This window comes from Zeus faber (assembly GCF_960531495.2).
Source record: "Zeus faber genome assembly, chromosome: 1".
In the NCBI taxonomy this organism is placed as follows: Eukaryota; Metazoa; Chordata; class Actinopteri; order Zeiformes; family Zeidae; genus Zeus; species Zeus faber.
In genome coordinates this window covers 34208409-34231807 of record NC_137193.1, presented here as the reverse complement: position 1 = coordinate 34231807, position 23399 = coordinate 34208409, and the positions used below count along the sequence as shown (strand labels likewise).

General features: G+C 41.9%; 1 protein-coding gene across 1 annotated transcript; it reads right to left on the bottom strand.

The window, feature by feature from the left end:
• Positions 1-496: 496 nt before the first annotated feature.
• On the bottom strand, positions 497-10847 carry LOC307247785 (CMP-N-acetylneuraminate-beta-galactosamide-alpha-2,3-sialyltransferase 1-like; the record flags this gene model as incomplete). The annotated part of the gene is made up of 7 exons (XM_080023907.1): positions 497-690; positions 864-983; positions 1215-1260; positions 3284-3463; positions 7768-7961; positions 10228-10414; positions 10723-10847. 7 exons carry the CDS (start codon positions 10845-10847, stop codon positions 517-519), a joined length of 1026 nt encoding a protein of 341 aa, XP_079880033.1. The 3' UTR covers positions 497-516.
• Positions 10848-23399: the final 12552 nt, after the last annotated feature.

Below are 23399 nucleotides of genomic sequence, written 5' to 3'. Positions count from 1 at the left end.
TGACTTTAACAAAAAAAAAAAATTCTGAGATGCTGAAAGCAATTAACCACCCTGAAGACTACACGTACATGTTCGAACCATGGTTTTGCTTCAATAACCAAATTCAGAATCTTATTTTTACATCCCTTCTGAGACGTGACCTTGACTGAAAAAAACACAGATTGATTGCATTTTTATTCCCATCTCTTTTTATATGGTATTTCTCTGGTTTCAATTTTTGTTTGGCATTTCACACCTATGCCACCTTTTCATTCTACGCGATATTGTGTTTCTTCTATTAAACCTCTGCTTTTCGTACTTGATGTACAGTACCTCTATAAAAGAACGCCTTTGTTTCGAAAGGTGACAAAATACATTATTTTAAATGTTTTGGGTCTAACGTTAAAAACAAATACATTACGAATACCTAATACCTTTCATACCTCCGGTATGAAAAAGACAAAGCTGAATTAACGTTGTCTGGACATCCAGTGGCAGCAGATGGCCAGGAGGAGCCGTAGAGGGGATGTGGTGTCATCATCTGCCTTGAAACATTGTGATCTTGTGCTTGTCTGCCAGCAGCTGGGTGACGTTGTACTCGTAGTCTCCGTCATGCACCCCCGTGTATCTGAAGGCTCTGGCTAAATGGTTGTTCTCCCAGTAGTGATGCCAGTTTCCGTGCTGATCTGCGCCAAATCCAAACACGCTGACCTGCGAGGAGGCCAGGCGGGAGCGAAGTGCATTCCATCACCGCGATTAGAATAAAAAAAGATTTTTTTATAAAAGATGATTAAAAAAATACATTTTCTAAATACATTTACCACAAGATAATCATTTCAGAGAGAAAAATAGTGAAATATTATTTTTTCGAATATCCAACTCACCTTGTCGCATATGTGAATAGCAAACAATAAGGTAAGGAAACCCGTCGAGGGATATCGTCCGTGACCCTCCAGCCAAGACTCGTAGACATACTTGAAGAATGTAGGATTGTAGATCAGCACCTGCCAAACAGTGCAATCCCGATTAAATTATATTTATGCCATTAGAAATTCATATAGGGCAGCTGTTGTATGTTACTAGCACTCTTGTACATGTATGTTGCCTTCCGATAAAACGGTAATTTACTGAGCCCATTGCCCCAATGCAGCTGAATAATTCCATTCATGCACTACAAGCTACTTGTACTTGCGTGTTTGTGAATTATTATAATACGACTGGGGTTTTTTTCTTACCTTATCTTTGTTTGCCTTTATCCTGGGCATGACTGGTATGTATGTACTTCATAAAAAAGAAAATAATATAAGGGTAAATGACAAATACGATTTTCAAAGGGGAGTAAAAAAAAAAACAACTATTGAGATACGTGCATTAATTGTTTTATTTTGTAAATGATTTAAAAGTTTATTATTGTCTATAAAGTTGAAAGACTTGTTCAAGGAACCTTTATTTGACGTCAAATTGAGCATACTTTATTTAGATGTTTCCTATTTTACATGTGTCATCATATGTAGTTTATTTTAATAGATAATTGATTCACACACAAAAATGTTATTGACCCATTAACAGACCTTATTAAAAAATAATTGTAAATTCTACTTAAATGGTCTCAATTGCAGATTTATTAAAGATACATGATACGATATGTACATGCATGGACTAAGAAGACTGAGCCACACTAGTTTATATAATATACAATTTATATATATATATATATATATATATATATATATATATATATATATATATATATATATATATATATATATATATATATATATATATATATATATTTATAATTGTATTACTACATCCTCAAATAAAATGTCTGTCAATCTGCACTTTCTCTTCTAAGCACCTGTGTGACTCTTGTATGTTATAAAAAAATATGTAAAAAAATAAAATAATAAATGCTTCACGCCAAATAGATTAGCGCAACATTCACTACTTAAAATGTAATTTGGAGGTTTAAAGAAAGCTTAATTGCTTATCTAGCAGGTGATTACAACACGCCTACGACTTTTAAATTAACAATTTAATGGCATTGAAAATAATTTAATTAAATAAAATAATATTTGGCAACGCAGACTGGCAAGACACACAGTAACGTTTCTAATTACAAGCGGCTTATTAAGACGAAAGTCACTTAGTGATACGTGTCATCATTACACGACTCATTAAAGCGCCAAGATCATAACGATTTGCCTAATGGAGCTTGCATAATTATGAATACCTTCAGAATCGATTTGATGCCATTTGACATTGTTACACATCATTCCCCTCCTGAAACTCCTCATGAAAATGTAGTTATGAAATGAAAAAGTACAGGTTTGCTATTTTCCAACTCAAAGTTATAGTCACATGTCTTAATGTAGAACATTTTCGAAACAACAGTAATTCAATAACATTCCATTTAGAACTACTTTTTGCAATTGTTGTACTCGGTCGACTTTGTGTTTCTAGTCTATTATATCAGCGCAGGTATAAGTAAGAGTCAATAAAATGACTTTTGTCTGAGAAACTGAAAAACCGAATTACTCAAAGATATTGTGAGTTTCCTGTTTGCAAAAAGGAGACTTTGGTGCATTTAAGCACAGTAAGAAGCTGCAGCAGAGACGTACGTTTCTCAGCAGTAAAGCATTCAGCGAGTAGTCAGTGGCAGTAGCCAACATTATAATAAGCCCTGGGTTGAAAAATGGCAAACCTATCATTATCATTTATTCCAGAATTTCCTGGAATATACTGTAGTATTCTCACTCACTCAACGTTCTGTTGAAGTTATATTTCCCAAATTTCTGTTGACCACAACGCTTGTGAGGGTAAGATGTAAGATGATTTTCTGTTAGATAAGACTCGAAGAAGGGCCTTGTCGATAAGATCAAGTGACCCTAAAACATAAGTGCAATCTGAAAATCTCTCTTCATTTACTCTATCATCACAGCGCAACTAATGGAGAATGGAAGCCTACACCTATGCTATCATTTTTTTATGATATCACATGTATTCAGGGATCATTGAATTTAATGCAATATTTAAGGACCGTGAAAATGGCGCGGCCGGCTCTGGCCACCTTGCCGCTCTAGGCAAACTGTTGACGGGGGTTGGGGGCAAAAGCTCCTCCTTCTTTGACCTTAAATATACATTTGAGTAAAAAATATGAATATGATCAATTATAGACCTTTATGCCTCGGCCGCATGTCAAAGGAAGATGAAGCCTCGTGACCAACAGGCATCTTTACTTCCACCCTCTTCAACTCCATGAATCACTTTCGCAAAGCTTGCCCAAGAACGTGCATTTGCTTACTGTGTAATTGTGCCAGTGGTTAAAGCACTTATGATCCACTGCAGATCCAGAGTTTTAAAGGGGATCAACACCAGGCTGGTGTTGCTGTCAAGGTCCACGGCGCTTTCCGGATACATGACGTGATGAGTGGTCCTGGTGCCGACATCTTCCTCAAAACCCCGAGTTGGGGCCTGGTTCATCCTGCAAGCGTGGTACAGCAGCCCAGAACGTCAGCATCGGGGATGACAGCACAAAGAAAGCAAAAGCCAAACGATGGAAAACGCTGACAAGATGAGCCTTTAAGTACTTTGTAAACCGAATGAAATAGAAGCTTATGATTTCGTTTTCAGGGTGTTGGACTTTTGAACAAACAGTGCACTTTGTAGAGACAGACATACTTTCCAATTATGGAAAGGTGGAGCATCCGAAGCAGCACTGTGTGGTCGGCTGGCAAGTCCATTGAACTCCTACACGAGGTAACGTGGTGTGTGCTGCATTAGCATCGGGTTGAGTAACAAATTCTCCAATATCGACAAACTGATCCATGTTCCAGTGACGTCATTTGTCGATCCCATCCCAATCAAAACCCCCTTGAAACTGCAAATGAGCAGGAGGCCATATAAGAACGTTGATAGAAAAGTCCTAATATGGCCTTTATATTGTTTTTTTGATGTATACGTTTTATCACAGCTTTGCTATAATGTGTTAAATAGGGCCAAATGGCTTCTAAAATTGCTGCTTAACCATGATTGGCATTTTTGGGAATGGGTCCAAGCCTTAAGGGCTCACTTTTAACAAGGGCAAAGGGACGCGTGACGCAAATGCAATCTAAAACTTGTCTGGTGTTTCGATTTGAATGACCTGTGTATAGCCTCTATTATCATTCCATTTTGGAAAATGAAATTTCCTCTAATATCTGTATAAGTAATAGTTTAAATAGTTCAATAGTAACAATAGTTTCAGAGCACAAATAAAAGGTGAGCAGTATTGCACCATTACATTTCAAGTATAATTTCCCAGTACTTATAATTGACACAGTCACACCTTTTATAATGAATGAATCCGTGTGTTTGCCAATGTGTGCGTCTTCAGAGGGAGACAAGACAAATTTAACATGTGTTTTTTAAACTGCCAAACTCAAATGAAGCCAACTAATAACCATAATTGAGAAGCAGCGGTGTGTACCAGCACATTGTTCTATCGGCCACAGCCAGATTGAGTTGGTAATTGAGAGGTGCCTTCCTAATTACAAGAACGAGTGCTGGACTTGATCGAATAATACATTTGTTTTGGATGTAGGTTGACAGCTGTCCTGTTTGCGCAAAAGAAAGAAGAAAGATGGATGGATGGATGGATAGATAGATTGATGGATAGATGGATGCTTTATTGATCCCCTGAGGGAAATTTTGATTTCACAGCAGCTCGTATAAAAAAAGGCAATAATAATAATAATAACATAACAACAAAAATAGTAAGAGAAAATGGCAATATGCAATAAACCTGAGGATCACCCGAAATAATTGGCAATATCAAGCAAAGCTAAAGATGAATTTGAAGATAAAGATAGGGAATGTAAAATAAACCACAAAAATAGACCTAAATATAGATAGATAGAAGATAAACAATAAAGAATAAAAATGGCTATTACAATAACCCACTGATAGACAGTAAGTGTAAACCTAGAATGACAAAAAATAGTAAAATAAGGCTAGAAATCAATACAATGCCAGAACAACTGGCAATATACATTAACTTCTAATTAACTAGGAGGATAGGGAACAATTTTAAATATACAATAACCTAGCTATAAACAATAAAATAAACCTAATAATGAAATAAAACCACTAAAAACTACTCGATAGACAGATAGATAGATAGATAAGATAAGTGGCATAGTGGCATCTTACAAGTACCTGGGTGTTCACCTGAACAATAAACTGGACTGGACCAATCACACTCACGCACTTTATAAGAAGGGTCAGCGCAGACTCTATCTGCGTAGAAGACTCAGGTCCTTTTGAGTGCAGGGGACTGTCCTGAGGACCTTCAACACCGTGGTGGCATCAGCCATCTTTTATGGAGTGGTCTGCTGGGGCAACAGCCTCACCACAGCTGACAGGATGAGACTTGAAAAACTGATCAAGAAGGCCAGCTCTGTCCTGGGGGGCCCCCTGGACCCAGTGCAGGTGGGGGGAGAAAGGAGGATGGTGGCTAAACTGTCATCCATGATGGAGTACAAATCCCACCCCATGCATAGCACTCTGATGGCACTGGAGGCTCCTTCAGCGATAGGCTGCCTCACCCAAAGTGTGGGAAGGAGCGCTATCGCAGGTCCTTCCTTCCTGCGACTGTCAGACTGTATAACCAACCATGCAGCCAGTAGAGCAACAACACACGCGCACACACACACATATGAAGAATCCCTGAAGCTCAATGTCCATTTCCAACAAGGATTTGACTGATCTGATCTGACTGATCAACTATTAATGACATTGTTTTCCGACACGAAAGCAGTTGATGATATTGTGTCTGCAAAATAAATTTGAAGGAGTGTCCTTCCTTCTTTTGTATGACATTCTCATTTGACGCGGCCCCCCCAGGTCGGAGTACTGTTTTGTAAGATGGAAGCAGCCATGTTGTCATGGTTTTCTTGTCTATGTTGAATTTGGAAATCCCTCTTATTTGCAATCGGGCGCAACTGCATGCATGAAGCTCCAGGACCCGTTTCCACAGCTTTGGAGCCATGGAGAAGTCTGCCCATGGCACGCTGTATCTCTGGTCTCCATAGTGCCCATGTTGCCCATTAATGTAAGTGGTAGTCGATTCCATGCTGCTATCACAGTGGGCGGAGGGCTGGTGGAAAGGATAAGTGTAGTGCTGTTATATCATTCGGAGGGCAAGCTCAATAGGATTATCGCCAGAAAGATTTTGAGACAGGCCAGAACACAAAATGTTGCTTCTAGACATTTATGCTACGATCTGCCTTATTTGTTGATAGCTTCATAATGCCAATACCATCTGTGTCCTATTTGGCACCAGTCACAGACACACGTACAGTACGTTCACGTAATCACATTCTCACTCACTTGCTTAATTGTTCATTTTCCATTTGGAAAACGACGTGGTGATATGTGTTCTTTCTGTGTTTTCGGTGCAAGCCTCCAAGGCGAACTTTGCGCCCCCTAGTGGCATTTAATGACATGTAAAGACGTAATCAGAATCCTTATTGAGTGTTCTGACATGTGGTTCCGGTGGTTCTTACGTCTTTTAAAGTATGCCTCCGCCTATATTTGTTGATATTTTGCAAACAATACATCCGAGTATTTCGCCGGAATTATTCTTCCTTATCGTCGCAATTTGCCAGCACCGCGTGAGGGATGTAACTTTTTTTTGGCGCCCTCTGCATCCACACTGTTATCTTTGTAATATAACACTGCGCCAGATAAGGGTGTTCATTTACTGTATGTATGTAATCAGATTCAAAGAACAAAGATGAAATAATGCGTTTCCGTGATAATAAAATAGAAGCACAACTCTCTTGGTCTCTAAACAATGCGATATAAAACAAAAACAACAACCGCTCTTTGTGGGACGGCTTAACCTCTGTCTACTAGATTAACAACATGACTCAGATTTGTTTGCGCTGGGTTTCACCTGCCCGCACTGGCAACATGGCCCACACAGGTCAACAGTCAATGTTCAATGTTAGAAGCTAAAATTATTGTGATAAATTTTTGTGATTGTTGAATTTGTTTTTGTTTTTTGCCATGTACTTGTCCTGCTTACAAGTTGTTCATGAATCTGCCACAACTGTAAGCTGCAGTTAGTCCACATGCCCGTCAAGCTGTTTCCTGCTTTAAGCTGATTTATACAGTAGATCATATTGTAATGTTGACTGCAAAGGGATATATTACATAGAGTCTGATGCAACGTTCTATCACATTTTAAACATTTGCATCCGTTACTTTATGTTGGCATACAGGTAGGAGCTCAGGAGAACACTCTAATTTTAACTTGTTGAATTTTCTATCTTTAGTTGGTTACCTCCCTGTCAATCCAGTCACACTGCAAGTGTGGAGGGTTGAACAAAACCATAAGATTTAAAGGGTAACTCAGTTTTTTTGTTTTCTTTTTTTTTTTGGGGGGGGGGGGGAATGACGTAAGGGAAATACACCTTACAGCATCTCAAAATCTTTAAGAGCTCTTTAAACGATAGATCTTAAGATAAAAATGAGATGTGTTGTTTTAGATGGTCCTACATTTTTTTGGACACAACCATTTATCCACGCCTGCTCAGTCAGCTGAGTTTTGTTTGGGAGAGAGAGAGAGAGAGAAAGAGAGAGAGAGAGAGACCACCTTCCCGATCACACCAACAGATTTCGAAACAAAAAACGTGACAAACGCAAGTCGTTCTCCGGTCTTTTCATGGCATGCCGTGGAATTGTTGAATCAGTGCTTTGCATGGCAAGACAGGGCAGCTGGACGGGGAGCAGGAGCTGAATCACCTGATTATGAAGTGGCTGGAGTCGATGAGGCGCCCGTATTGGGAGCCCTTGAGGTTGCCTGAGTTGCCCACCACGGCGCAGGTCCTGCAGCGCTGCGGGCCGGCGTCCTCATAAAGCATCTCGTCTGGGATGACTCCGAACAGTTCCTCTACCACCTCGCTGAAGTTGGCCAGGCTCTTCTCGGGTTGCAACCACTGGTGACACAGCGGGGGTGGGGGGGCGCAAAATGGGTGAGTTCCCACTCTTTGGGAACACTTTAAGTGGAAGTGATCGAACAAGGTCAGCGGGACTTCGTCTTGAATACATGCGTAGGGGTTTCTCACTGGCTTGCGCTTTTATTTTGGCAGTGATGTTTATTGGGCTGGACAGAAAAACAACTGCAAAGGAATGGGGACGTAGCTGGACCCGATTGTTGATTACAGCCTGTGGCCCTGATCCTGTCAAATACTGGGAATAAAGTGAGTCAAAAAAAGTATATTCAGTTTGGAACTCGCTTGTCAACACTTTGTACAGTACATGCATGCAAAGCTTATACTTGTGCAACCATCCATGGTTGGTCTAGATGCATGCATCGTTTTCTTGTCACGTCATACTCTCTAATGTTCTGCACTGGGCAGGTGCTTCTGCTCCCTAATCACACAGTTGCATTTATGATGTGGTATGACATGGAGGATGTTTCTACTCTTCTATGTACTGAATGTACAACATGGTGAAAAATGAGTTTGATGATCTACAGTACCTCTATGGGGATTAAATGATAGGTATTTTTTAACCCAGGGCCCTTTTTAAAATGTTGAATCATTTATAGCTCATTCATAGCACAACCTCTCTGAACACTGTACAACTGAGAAACTTGCCGCTCTGCTGTGGCTTCTCACTGTGCTTAAATGCAGTCCAATGGGGCAAACTTTTGAAAAACAAAAAAGAAGGGAAATCTCCCTTTCAAAGATGAGAAATTCCTATTATCAATGTGTGGTTTTTTTTTTTTTAATTGAATAAATGCTTAAACGATGAGTGTTCTTGACTGAATTATAGTAATTCTGAAACGTTGACATGCATCTCGGGAAGCCAACTCATCTGGAAAGAGACCGTGGGCATACCTAGAAGTCGTACCCTTGCCTTGCGGCGTCAAGAGCCCAAAACCAGATGGCCGAGCTCCTGTTTAACCGCAAGACTTTTCCTCATCAAGCTCCCGGTGAGCAGCATTTTCTGAAATAAGCAGTGACAGGTGACGACCTTGCAGTGTTTTTTTTCTATTCTTGCAACTAATTGGATGTGGTGTGAGGTGAATGCAATGAAACCCAGGGCCAGAGGACCCTTCTGCCATTAATTCTGAGCAATTTATAACTTAAAGGTCTCACGTAAAAGAAAATAGAAAATGGAAAGATGTTTGATGTAAAATGAGATGAGAACATAACATGCTATGGAAAGGTTCTTTTCATAAAGCCTCAGCCACCAACTAAGATCAGGTAGTTAAACATTTCCCTCTTATTTAACTAGGCAGACAAAAACTGCACTGACTTTATTTATTTTACACAATGCAACTTTGTTTTTCGCGGTGGCTACGTGAGACTATTTTGTTAAAAAATCCCAGATTTGATATTTATCCCATATTTATTTATTATGACACCTGACTTAGATTTATTTAGAACTTGTTTCAACTTATTCTGATATTCCTTCGCTATTAGTAGATACTGACTCAATAGCACAAAGCAGCATCAGGGTAAGGGTTATATTCTGATAGTGCTATACGATGAAAAAAAGAAAAAAACAATCAAATTGTTAAAATGGCAATCCACATAACAGCTATGTTGGGTGGATTGCACCAGGGTTTTAAACCACTGTGCGAGAGACCGGCAGGTGTGCCGTGAAAATTCCACTTTAAAAAAATGGCAACTAGCTTTTGTGTTGCAAGATCAAAATTGCGACAGCTCCAGCCAGCACAGAAGCTCTGTGTTACTCAGGACAAGCTCAAGTTTCACACCTAAAGTGAGAACTATTAGTAGTGATGAAAGGTTTGACTCTTTTTTTTAGATTCAGAAAAATCCAGTCTTTCAAAAAGAGTCGAGAGTCGGTAAATATCAAACACATTTAATATTAATTATGGCAAATACCAAGACCTTTTTTTTTTTGTTGCCTTGGACTTTAATTTCGTCCTCACTAATTATTATCAGTTTGTGAGTTGACTCGCTCGCCCACTCTTTTGCCGGGGTAACCCCTCGCGCCTGAGTAATTTGTGAAAGATTTGTTCGCTCGAAACAAAACGTTCACGAGTCTTGTATCACTATTATTAGGCCATAATAATAGCACAGTTTGGTTGGGTATGTAGGGGTTTGTGACATTTTGTGATGTTTTTTGTGAGTAACAGGACAGAATTATATACAGGAAGTACTGGTATAAACTGTATATATACACAATCGCACACATCCACCCGTAAACGCATGAATTTGAAGATCTTACCTGCCACCAGCTATATGTTTCATCAGTCAGCACGCTATTCTCTCTGGTCATAAGAGGGTGAACAGACTGATTGAAGTGCTCGTTGAACCAGGGGTCGTCCTCGGCCGCCGTCATGCAATGGCCACAGGCACACAGGGCTTTGGAGAACAAGTTGTCCGATAAGCGGAACGTGTCCTGGCACGCGTAACTGAACAGGAACATACAGAGCATTACGATGCAGGTCACAAATATAAATGTCCTAAATTTCTTCTGTTTGTGCCGAAGCATGGTGGTACGGTTGCAAAAAAAAAAAAAAAAGAGTTTTGAAAATGCGTCAGGGGGATCTTAGGGTATCTCTGGGAGGCCAATGGCACTCATAACGTGAGAGTAGAAAAGGTAAACTATTGTGTCCTGTGGTTCTGATTTGAGAGAAAAACACGGCGTTTGGATTGCGGCGGTATTGAATTATATCCACGGAAGAAGATTCCTTAAGGATGCAGCTGCGCTTGTTGAAACCAAAGGCTGGTCATTTCACTGTAGCAGATAAACTGGTCCTGTCCACTCGATAGCTCCCGGTAAAGTAGATTCAGTCGCTGCTCCTGTGTTGACTCTGCGGGGTCAGTGACTGATATGTCTTCCATCCTCTGTGTAACGATCCTCCTACAAAACAAACAAGGTGTTTTTTTTTGGATGAGAACATTTATTCACTTAAACTGTGGGAAATAACAGTCTATGAAACTCTCATGGCCAGTATGTCCAAAGATATTGACAGGTGGATGTGGATAGGTGGGCGTGGCTGGCTACTCTGAGGTCGATAAACGCACCCGCGTGGCCGCAGGATAAAAAAAAAAGTGACTTCGGTTTATAAATCTCTCCCTACATCCGCAAGATTTTATCATACACGCATGGCAAAAGAAATTGCCGGAAAGCTTTGAATCGTGACTTTCAGTTTTAGAATATGATATTCATTAAAACAAAATTAGATTTGGCATCCAGTAAGACCTTGCTTGTCTTCTCTCTATCTGTCTTTCCAAACAAACACCGATTTATCATGTAAATGGATTCGCAGCTCCCGAATTCACATCCTTCCATTCAGACCTGATGCTGCTTTGCATAATGACGCGTGTCCTGCTGTGACACGGCCGCGAGCCAGTGTGATGTGTGGATGAATTCGATAAATCATCATGTCCTGATACTGAGGAAGATTCCGAGGAAGAAAGACAGCATTTTCAATCGAGAATTGACCCAGCTGAGGACCCAATACCTGACGATGAGTAAGTAACGTTTTTTTTTTTACTAGCACAAGCTAACGTTGAAATGATTTCTGCGTCTTGTACACCCGTTCACTAACGCTAACGTTAGCTAGCCAGAGTACTAGGTGGATGAGTAGCTCAACATCTTACTTACTCAAAACCATCATTCATAATATATAAATCACCGTGGGTTAGTTTTCTTGTCCATGCAAAGACAATCTATAAACAAAGAAATTAGAAATTAGAAGGATTAACATCTCTTCTAAAAAAGAAGGCATTTCAATTGTTAATTAAATCAAAACATTACAAACAGACGTTAGACTAGACTAGTTAGCTAGAGACAGCTTCATGGAATCCTGTTTGCCGCGACCATAACACTGTCAAGTCAGCTAACGTTACTGGCGTTACCGGCGCTAGCTAGAGGGTAAAGAGATGGGATTTCTCTTTTGCCAAGCAAGCTTGGCATTGTACAGCACGTCCAGGCAATAGCTGAAAATGACAGCACTCAGCCATATGCAGCTCTGCTCTCCTCTCCACTTAGCCCTAGCCTGCATCTTACAACCTTTTTGTTTTACTTATGATTACAGTGACAAACACCCCCCTGCTCCAAGTTGCAACACAACAGTTATGCAGTCTTCCTAGACGAAGGTATGTTTCCAATGAATTTGCATTGTGTGCTTGCTTGCTTGCGTGTGTGCGTACGTGTGTGTGTGTGTGTTTGCGTGCAGTCCATAAGCTGGTGAGCAGGATATAATATGTGGCATTTCCCTGCCTGGTGTGATGTATGTAGTCCGTAGAGATACGTCTGTCTGTAAATATCACATTTCCTTACACTTTTTTAAAATTTGTTTTTACAGTGCCTACACCAGCTACACCAAGACTGTTCGCTCCTACTCCTCTATATGTATATTTTGTTCATGAATTCAAAATTTTATTTGACTTGAACGTCATTGTTGCTTCTAGAGTTTCTCTTCTCACCTATTACCTAAAACCATTTTTTGGAGTCTTTGTATACAGTTTGTGTGACATTTTTAATAAATCTTTCAAAACTATAAACATTTCTTACATTTCTTGCATTGCTCACTCTCTCCACTCCCACTAGCCTATAGCCTCATTTCTTTGTCTGAGAGTCTGACAGAGAGAGGGCCCAGCCTGCTGCAGATCGACACCTCTCTCGCGCTGGACACACGCTGCTTCGTGTATGGGCACTTGGCACTCACGCCGGGTAGGGCATCATATCGACTGCAGTGGGGCGGGCCTCCCTCTTGCACGGGGGCGTGGGTGGGCATGGGGGTCCTGCTGGCTCGCCCGTGGGGTGGGCGGCTCGGACGGGGTGTCGGTCTGTCGCCGTGGAGCCAGGATCCGGGCCTGTGGTCTGTGCCTTGCGCCCGTGGCCCGGGTTCTGTGCCGGCGGCTGCATCTTGTGCCTGCACCTGGGGGTTGGTTGTATGTGTGCACCCCTGGGGTGCGGGGTCTCCTCGTCCTCCCTGGGACTGGGCATGGGGGTTGCTCCACGGCCGTCTGGCTTCTCTGGGGGCCCAGGATAGCACATAGCACCCTCTGGGTCCTTCCCTTCACTTGGAACAGAAACTGAAGATGACTCTCCAGGATGACTCACTTAAGTATTTTGTCCCCAAAGTGCTGTACCTAATTACACCTGTTGGGAGCTCATCTGGGTGTTGACAACAACCAGATCTTGGGACACATCTACTGGCCAGAATGAAGAGAGCGGTCCAAGATTTCTGCAAAAGCTGCATGGAGTGTCAGAAGATCACCCAAAATAGTACACTATCAAAACCCTTTGATCCCGTTACCTTTAATTGACACCCCCCTCCAGAGAGTGGCCATGGATATAGTAGACCCCTTACCGAAGACCAGCAGGGGGCATCGGTATATCCTAGTCATCATGGCATTATGCTACTCGCTACCCTGAGCGATCTCACTATGTACTGTCAATGTCAAGACCGTACATAGTGACCGTTTTTCCTGCTCTTCAGCTGGGTTGGCATTGCAAAGGAGGTACAAACTGACCAGGGGACCTGCTTCATGTCAAGGGTGCCAAGTCTCAGTTCAACCTGTGACTGGCTGCAGTTGCCGAGTCGCAAACAAACGATTATTTTGCCTGAGTGACTCATGACTCCCAAGTCATTTGAAAAATTTGTTCGCTTCAAACAAATCGTTCACGAGTCTTGCATCACTATTGTCACATTCCTTGTTTAGGTACTTTTTATCAGAGAGGATAGAGAGAGGATTCGCACCAATGTGACCTCTGAGTTTTATAACGTTAACTTTGGGCTGGCACAGGGGGCCTTTTGCCCCGCTATTTAGTCCCACCAGAACGCTATGAAGCCTGCCAGAAAATAACTTAATATTTTAACTTTAGTGTTTGTTGTACTTTGTGAAGTCATAATTTATTTCCAAAATTATGAATAAAATTACATCACGGCAGCCATTGAAGAAAAAAATAACATACTTAGAAACGTATTACATAGGGTAAGTTAATCTTAAATATTATATTATATAAATATTACTGTTACCATCTACAAAAGATAAAGTATTTTGGTATGAAAACCCACATTTTTAATTTTAACATTTTATCCTGTATCATAAATACGCGTCTGGCATTTGTCGTGAACCAAACCGCTTGAAAATTGGTCGACAATTCAGCAAGTTATGATGATTTGAATTGTGGATAAACCTAGTGCCTCAATAGACATCCAGGCATTAGGAGTAGGGATGGGTATAGAGACCCGGTATTAAATGGACCCCAGGGATGAATCATTAAGGACTGTAGTATTGATAAGCTTTTATGTTCCCGGTTCTGTAAACGGTACTGGAGAAATTAAGAAAATGTATTTTGTATTTATTTAGGCTGTATGAACTTTATCTTGCCCCTTTAAGCTCCCCAACCCGTTTATAACTTGCAGTAAGATTAAGATATCCATCTTAGAAGCATTTTTGCGATTCTTATTTGTCAGAAGAGACATCCTCTCTCTCCTGCTCCATCGGAGATATCTGCAAGAGGTGCGAGAAGATTCCCCATCGCCAGTGTACATGCGCTGCAAGGCGACAGGCTGCAATGCATATCAAACGGAGCTCGGCTTCATCTGGCTACAGGGGCGGAGGGACGACCGGCGACAAGCTGACAGGTTCACCGCGACAAGGAGAGTTGAGTAGGTTTCAATTTTATGCAAACAAGGAGAGCCGGGCAACAATAGGAGAGAAGATACGTTCCCAATGGCGCTGAGCCTTGGAAAATGGATGCCCGGACACATGATTTAGCATTTTTTTTTTTTAGATGAAAGGCATCCCTTAAATTATCGATAAAACATGGAATCAAAGGAACATGTCATTTTATGTTTCTTCAATAAGGACAATACTTTATTTTAAGGGACGGATGGAAAGATTTTTTATGTAATTTCTTTGAGGGGTAATTTAATTTGCTAGGTAAACAGCTCCAGCCTTTTAATTTAAAAAAATGGAAAAGGAGATAGGGGCACACACAACAGCCAGTTGATTTGAGCCGACACGGCCACAAAAGGCAGGTGCACAGAAGCCCCGTCGCCGGCGGTGTGACCGTAGCATCACACACACAAACACGCACACGCGAGGGGACCCTGCTGAGTGAGTGACGATCGCGGAGAGAGTAAAACACTCAAAAGTCTAGTTAGATTTCACTAGAGTCGATGCCGACCATGGGGGAGGGGCGGGGGATACACAGCGGACTCCCTCTCCCCGCTGCATGTTTCTGCTGGTGGATGCCGCATCATAGCGGAGCAGAGACCGCAGGGGCAAATTGCGTCGAATGATATGAGAAAATAAAGCAGTATTAAATCTGTTATTAATTCGTTTTAGTTTTTGCTCCTAAAAAAGTCAATGTATAACTGATGAGTACTGTTAAAGTACCGGATCGATAAAAAGTATGACTAAGAAAAGTAGTACTGTTAAAATCTACCCATCCCTAATAAGTAGACGCGGCTGCTCCACACCAATATGGCAGCCACCCTGACGCACAAAATTTACCTAATATGTGTGGGGTTGGCAGCGGACCAAACCACTGTGAGGCATATGAGGTGGAGACTCAATCTTTTGAAACTTAAAATCACATTGTTTTGCATCTATAATTAGCACAAGTGCCTTCAATGCATATTATTATATTATACCTCGACTCATCAGGAACCTACACCAGGATCCTGTTTGTGGATTTCAGCTCTGCCTTAAACACAATCATCCTATTCTACAGGACGAGCTCTCCCAGTTGAGCGTGCCTGACTCCACCTGCAGGTGGAACACAGACTTCCTGTCTGACAGGAGGCAGCACGTGAAGCTGAGAAAACACGTCTCTGACTCCCGGATCATCAGCACCGGTTCCCCTCAAGGCTGCATTCTTTCTCCTCTGCTCTTCTTCCTGTACACAAACAGCTGCACCTCCAGCCACCAGTCCGTCAAGCTCCTCAAATTTGCGTACGACGCACCGCTCAACGCAGTGAGTGGTTGTGGACTTCAGGAAGAACACAGCCCCACTCACCCCCATCACCCCATTACCCTGTGTGACTCCCCAGTTGATTCTGTAGAGTCCTGCTGCTTCCTGGGAACAATCATCTCCCAGGACTTCAAGTGGGAGCTGAACCTCAGAGCCATCGTCAAGAAAGCCCAGCAGAGGGCGTACTTCCTTCAGCAGCTGAGGAAGTTCAACCTGCCAGAGACGATGATGGTGCACTTTTACGCCTCCATCATTAAGTCCATTCTCACCTCCTCCATCACCATCTGGTACACTGCTGCAACCACCAAGGACAAGGGTAGACTGCAGCGTGTCATTCACTCTGCTGAGAAGGTGATTGGCTGCAATCTGCCATCTCTCCAGGACCTGTACGCCTCCAGGACCCTGAGGCGTGCAGGTAAGATTGTGGCTGATCCCTTCCACCCCGAACACAAACTGTTTGAAACACTTCCCTCTGGCAGGAGGCTGTGATCCAACAAAGTCAAAACCTCTTGCCACAAGAACCGTTTCTTTCCGTCTGCAACTGGCCTCATCAAGAAGGCCTGGGACCCCCCATTAAAACTGACCCCCCCCCCCCCCCCATAGACACTACATGGACCTGTATGCTTTGAATATAATTATAATTGATTGACGCACATTCTTCTTTTGGACAATTATCTGTGCACATTGGACATACTGTTACACTTCATACTCTCAACATCTGAACATTCCTGCACAAACTGTACAGCTCTTTATTAAAAAAACAGCCTTATTTTACATATTCTTATATATGTTACATAGTTTTCCTATTGTTCCATTTTACATTTATGTTTCCTGTATTCACTGAACAGCAAGGCAAATTCTTTGTATGTGTAAACTTACTTGGCAAGAAAGACGATTCTGATTCTGATTTAAAATTATTTAGTTATGTTAACAATTATATATTAAAGGGGACAACTCCCAGGAAGGGGGGGTCTGGACCCCCCTGTCCCCGCCGTATTTTCTGCCCGTGACCAATTGTATTGTTTTTTGGATATATTGGGCTGATATCGGCATTTTATTAAATATTGGATATCAGGCTGTCAAAAGCTCCGATATAAAAAATTAGGAAAGGAGTCACGCGGTAGGGCTGAGCAGTATAGACTTGTTACTCGACATCGGTATAATTTCAAATGAGATAGAGACAACGAGACAATACAGTTTATTTCTTTTGATGTTGCGTTAAAATACATAATACCGTTTCTTCCGTAAAGCCGGACCAGCCTTTCTCCACTCTCCCCCTCATGTGCAGAGGGAGAGTAGGGACAGAGGGAGAGTCTACTTATGCAACTTTGGGCTTCTATTTTGTTAAGTCGCTTGAAAAAATTCTTGGGAGCGTTTTTTTGGGCTTGATTTAAAAAATGTGGTTTCTTGTTACGAAAAATTGACAAGTGAGCTTTTCTTTTACATTTATGGTCGCTATTTTCTCAGATGCAGAGGTTCCCAACCACCGGGCCATGAGAAGGTGGCTTTCTCTAGTGAAGGTGGATTTCTCAGCTCCGCAGAGACACTCTCTTGTCTTTCTCAGGGAAGAAAAAAGAAATGTGTGAAAAGGACAGTAATCTATCCAGTGGTGGTCTGACTACAGCTGTCATGCACTTTTATATTGCAAATGCAATTTTATTTTCTTTGCACATTCTATTGATGAAAATGAATTCATTTAAAGGCAGTCAAGTATCCTGGAATTATAACACTTTTTATATTTTTTTGCCATAAATGATTTAGAATCGAACAATATTAAATATCTGGACATAATATCGGTACTGGCAGCATCAGTCAAACAAATATTGGCACCGATATCGGCCCCCTAAAAACCCATATCGGTCGAAGCCTAGTACCTTATTTGCCATCTAAACACTCACAATCATTTATTGATTCGAAGAGGTTAAAAGGTAGTCTGCAGGTCTTAAGAGAATTCTTACACCAGGCCGCACAGTACTCTGGAAAATCCTACCTGCTGGAATCTGAGATGGTTCTGTAAAGATTTTTTATTGTCTTGCATTCGACCAATCAAAGTCTACCTGCGAAGTGCAGTCTCTTCTGGAGGCATTTACTTGCTGCGTCATATATTATATAGTTTAAGACATACAATGCTAATAACATAGCCTACTCCATTGCAGTCTGGCCAGTCTATGAATCAGAAGAACACACTTTGACTAACTATGCTTACTATTAAGCCTAAAATACAGTAAGGTCTAATTTAAAGAAACATCTCATACAGAAATGCAGTGCTAAAAGAATCTAAAAACAGAAAAAGTGACTGACAACTGTTTCATTACTACTTTTTTCGAACAGTTGCCCCAAACAACAAAGCAGGCAGACCTTCCCGGGGTTTTATTTTCGACATGAAAAGGCCATCTTTGCCATCACACAGGGTCTGGATTTCATTTTGATGCCCAGCCACACTTAGTATTCCACACGCAATCTTTCTAATGTCTGGCAAATGCTGGTTCCATGATCACCAAAAGGCACAATGCAAAAAAGGCAAAGAAATAAAGACTCCCAATTTAAAGCAGCCTGCCCTTTCCCCTTTAACTTCTCTGAGTGAGCGGCCGACATAACAGACTCATAGAAAAGTCCATTACTGAGAAAAAGAAAGGCTGCAGGTTTTTTCTGATACAAAATCAATCAGGTCCTCAAGTTCCTCGGGTCCTTAATTGGTTTTTACGGCTGAAAAAAAAGGAAGACTTTAAAGTGGCCTTGCTTAAACGCTGGCCTCTTCCCTCGCCATCAAAACAAAAGTCCAAAACATGGTCTGCGAACGCAAATTAAATCATTGATCGAGCTGTCAATAAAGGGCTTGATTACTGTTTAGGTGAGATTGCTCCACGGAGATATTTGTCAAGCATGATTCGGTGCACGTTTGGAAAAAGAAAGAGCGTTGACATGCACCCTTGGCTTTGAGTGGCCAGGTAGGGAAGATGGGGTAAACTAAATAGAATGTTTCCAGAGGCCAGATGGTGCCTCCCCTGCTTTTGACAGGGTATGGACACAGCCATGTCTGTGTCCCTGACCTTGTGCTGCTGGAGGTTGGCAACTCGTCGCCGATCAACGATCTGCTGAGCCAGCAAAGTTGCATGGGCTTCAGAAGAAAACAAACAAAACGGAGAGAGGCCAGGACACAGAGGAAGGGGGTGGAAGTGATTGAAATAAAGCTGTGTGTAAGCTTGGATTTTCACTCTAATCTTGTGATTTCAAGACGTCATCAACTTTACAGGGTGTATGTAGTTACTACGTGATTGTTTTAGTTTGTGTCTGGTGGGAATTGCTTTCTGTCCACCTCTTCTGAAAAATAGAATAGAAAATGTTTTTTTTGTTGCACGACAGAGCCAGTGTCTATTTTGAATTTGTCCAAATGTTTTAAGATTCCAAAAATCTAGCTGTTTCACCATAATTCATAGCAGTTAAATTCACATCAGTGGACACGAGAGATGAGAGAACTTGTGGAACTACAAACCACTACTCCTATGAAAAACAGATGAATCATTGTTTTTACCAACCACAGAGTGGGAAACAGACCGACGCGGTGACCACTGGTATCTTATCTGCCAGTGTTCCGATGTCACACTGTGATTACAATGCTATGATGTCACACCGCTTGCTGTTCACTTGTCCTGCTCGGGTTCCAGACCCTCCAGGGTCAAATACCCAGGGTGGAGCCGCTCTTTGGATAGAGGCTTGCAGCAGACGTTCTAGCTGCGGCATGGGTTGTTCTCAGATGCTCGGGTGAAGGAGTGAGCGAAAGCCAGGGCACGGCTCTTGAGAGAGATTTTGAGCTGCTAAGTGGTGATCGCTGCCGCACTCTGTGCAGTGGACGATGTGCTGGTGCTGCTCCATCGACCGAGGATCTGCCGTGGCCGAAGGGGTTGTTGTCAACATAAGGGGGGCCTGCAACTTGGGGTCCTTGATGATGAAGGGCTCTGGGGGTACAGGTAAAGAGCAGGCCGCGTCCTGGGGGCCTCTGTACTCCCGAGCTCCGAGGGGTGGCGCGAGGAGACCCACGTCCTGGGGTCCTCCGTGCTGCTGAGCTCTGGGAGCTGGTAGGGGGTGGTAGGTGGTCGGGCTTGGACAGGGGGGCGAATCGGCATTGCGAGCATCGCCGTGTTCGTCCCCAAAATGAGTCTTAACATACTCCCTAGTGCGCTGCATCGCTCCCCGTGCCGGTGTGAGGAGGCGTCCGAGCGTTCCGGATAATGAAGAAGATGGGTCCACCGCCTTACTTGCCTCTGTATGGCTCCGGGAGCTTCTGCTTCAGGTATAGCAGCCTCTGCTTCTGCTTCCTCAAGGGCCCTTAGTATGGCTTCAATGCGTGCTGCCTCAGCCTTTTCTTCAGCCGCAAAGCGTGCTCTCTCAGGGTTCTCTGCAGTATCAAAGCGTGCTCTCTCAGGGTTCTCTGCAGTATCAAAGCGTGCTCTCTCAGGGTTCTCTGCAGTATCAAAGGGTGCTCTCTCTGTTGACCTCTGCATGTCAATACATGCTCTCTCCATGTTGATAAGTGCTCTCTCCATGTTGATACGTGCTCTCTCTGCCTGCTCTGCAGCCTCAAAGTGTGTTTTCAATTTGACACTTTGCGTATGTGGCCTCCATACATGCAACTCCGACTCTTGCATGGACCGCTACGGTCGCACTGATGTTGGACCTGCTGGCCGACTTCATGGACTTGTTGGCCCCTTTAGGCGGGAAGTTTCCATCCCTCTAGACTATTTACGATAACCATGACTGAGAAAGGTAATTTCAATTATTAGTCCAGATTAAAAGTGGGATTTAGTCTAAAACTAGGCTTAATCTGTGTCCGTTAAACCGCCCCTTAATGTCATATACCGTAGCAGTTTATTTCAGACACTGACAACATTAAAGTAGCACTAGAGATGAGAAAACTGAGGCATGAAGCTCTTTCTCAAGATGGAAAATCTCAGTTTAATAGACAATGAAGTAGAACACACCTGAGGGCAACCAGGGTTGATAAAACCACTCTACTCTGGCCTTTTGCATAAACCTCTCATAAATGTTGTCTCTGTACCAGGCGAAACAAAAAAAACATGCTCCATGCAAATGTGACCTTCAGGATAAAACGCATGTTTTGGTGGCATTTACTTTGAGGAAATTTTGATTGATGTGTGGTAGCCGGTTTTTAGCAGATTCAATTGTTTGACTGATTGTGAAAAGAAAGGAGAAAAAAAAGTGATTGACAAATCGCTAAATTTTTCTGTCCAATATTTTCATTTTTTTTGAGTTTAACACTTTGAAAATTGTATTTAATACATTAAATTAAAAATTTGATTTGATTTAAACATTAAAGACGGTAATTTAAGTCTATAATCCCTACTTTTGAGTTGAATTTGTTCCATTGCCTATGTTCAGGAAAACATGGGTACCTTCAGTAAATTTGTATCCAGTATCCAATAAAAACATAATGTATGTAATGGGTTGTCAGGTCTGCTATCTCCGACTTAAATGGCTGTTCCTTTTACACCTTTCCAAGTAAGAGGTTGGATTTCAAACTTCATGGAATACAGCATTATTCATCATCTTTGTGATTTTGTTTCACAAATTTATCATTTTTTCATTTTCACCCCTCACCCCTTTCACCCCATGCCCCTATACATGTGAGACTTCCTGAAAATAGACCAAATGGTATAATTGCTTTGATACCACTGAAAAATAGTCAAATAATAAAATAATCTGTAACAAAATGATACAACTACAAGTGATCCTCCATTGCTATACCAAATAAACCTGAACCAGGCGGAAAAAAACATTGCCTGTGATGTTCAGTCCTGAATGCGAAAATCTCCATCATTTGATGATGACATGTCGTCAAAACTGTCCCTGCGCCTCTCTTAAAAGCGAGACGTGGCTGGGGAACGAATGCAAAGCAGCTAAATCACCAATGCTTTTTTGTTGCGCAGCCTCTCTCTCTCTCCCTGAAATTGAACGAATGTCCTATTAAATCATGACTGTGGTGGGGAGAAGGGACGATTGTTTTTTTCAAATTGTAACACAAATTTACTATGTTTTTTTTTTTTTATGGAATACAGATTTCCGTCTTATTGAGCGGGCACAGGTTGGGCCCAATTTTAGAATGTCCAGATTTTGTACGATACAAAAACAAAAACCTTTCTCGATACAAAAAAAGGCAACCACCTTCAGTCACTGATGCCGGGCTGTCCAAAGAGGCCTTACTGTATAATGCTCCTTTTTACACAAGTTAATATAGGTCTCTGAGGTCCCCAAAACATGTTTTTGAAGTGTTTTGCTGAAAATACTACTCAAGACTATGCATTCTAGCCATTCGATCATAACTCAAAATCCACCGTGTTCCTGACTATTTTGTGTGTTAGTAGCCCCATCAGAGACCCAAATGTATGTGCAAGCACTGAAAAAGTGAGTTTTGCTTAATAGGTCCCCTTTAATAAAACAAAACAAAAAAAAAATCATGGGCCGACTCAAATTGAGTCTTGTAATTTTCCGGATTGGTGTATTTATGTCATTGGTACATCAATATAGCGCCAATACAGGATGGATTCATTAAATCCTGGGCATTACCTGCCAGTAATGTGCCTTGAGCTCTTGGGTAGGCACTGGCAAATCAGTGAGCTTTTGACGCAAGCAGCCACTTAATGACTAAATTGTTCTACATGCATCTCAGAAGCAGCGCAGATCAAGCCAAATTTAAATTATTGACAACTAGGCTGCGATGCATTAGAAGAGAAGAGAGAGAACAACGTGGGCACTATCCCAAGTCCTGTTTTGCGCAATGGTTATTATTTAAATTTCTTAACAGCTTTAGTAATTAGACCGTTAGTAATCAGTAATATCAAATACACATATTATAATAACAAACTGGAGCAAATATTGTTCTTAAAGACGGACCCACCAACAATTAAAGGCTCATTTTGTTTTTGCGCCATGACAATTTGTCAAGTCTATCAATAAAACAAGTCGAGAAGCAAAAATGACACCAAATTTTGTTTAAAGCCGGCTCTGTTCCACTGACAGTGAGATCACTCTGTGGACTTTTTCTTTGACTAGCTCCACAAAATAGTTCAAATTCTCCTATGAAAACGGTCGCTATCGTTGCCCCTCCTCATATAGGTGAGGGGAGACTGATATTTACCCTCATCAACCATCATGTGTGAGAGGATGGACTGTGCGCATGGGTGAGAGCCTTCTGGATCTTGGAGGTGGCGGCAGCGTCCTTCTCCCCCGTGTGCGGTCGGTAGAGAACACAGTGGGTGGTCTTACTCATGTTATCCGAACTGGGTTTCTGGGACATCAAAAACATAGAGCCAGTTAGTATATTGTGGAATGCCGTGTCCAAAAGAGGAACAAGGCACAGGTATATGTATTTTTTCGCTTTTAAGGGTTGGTTTGCTATTTCTCAACCCAGACATTATTAAAATGATGGTTCCCATCATTTA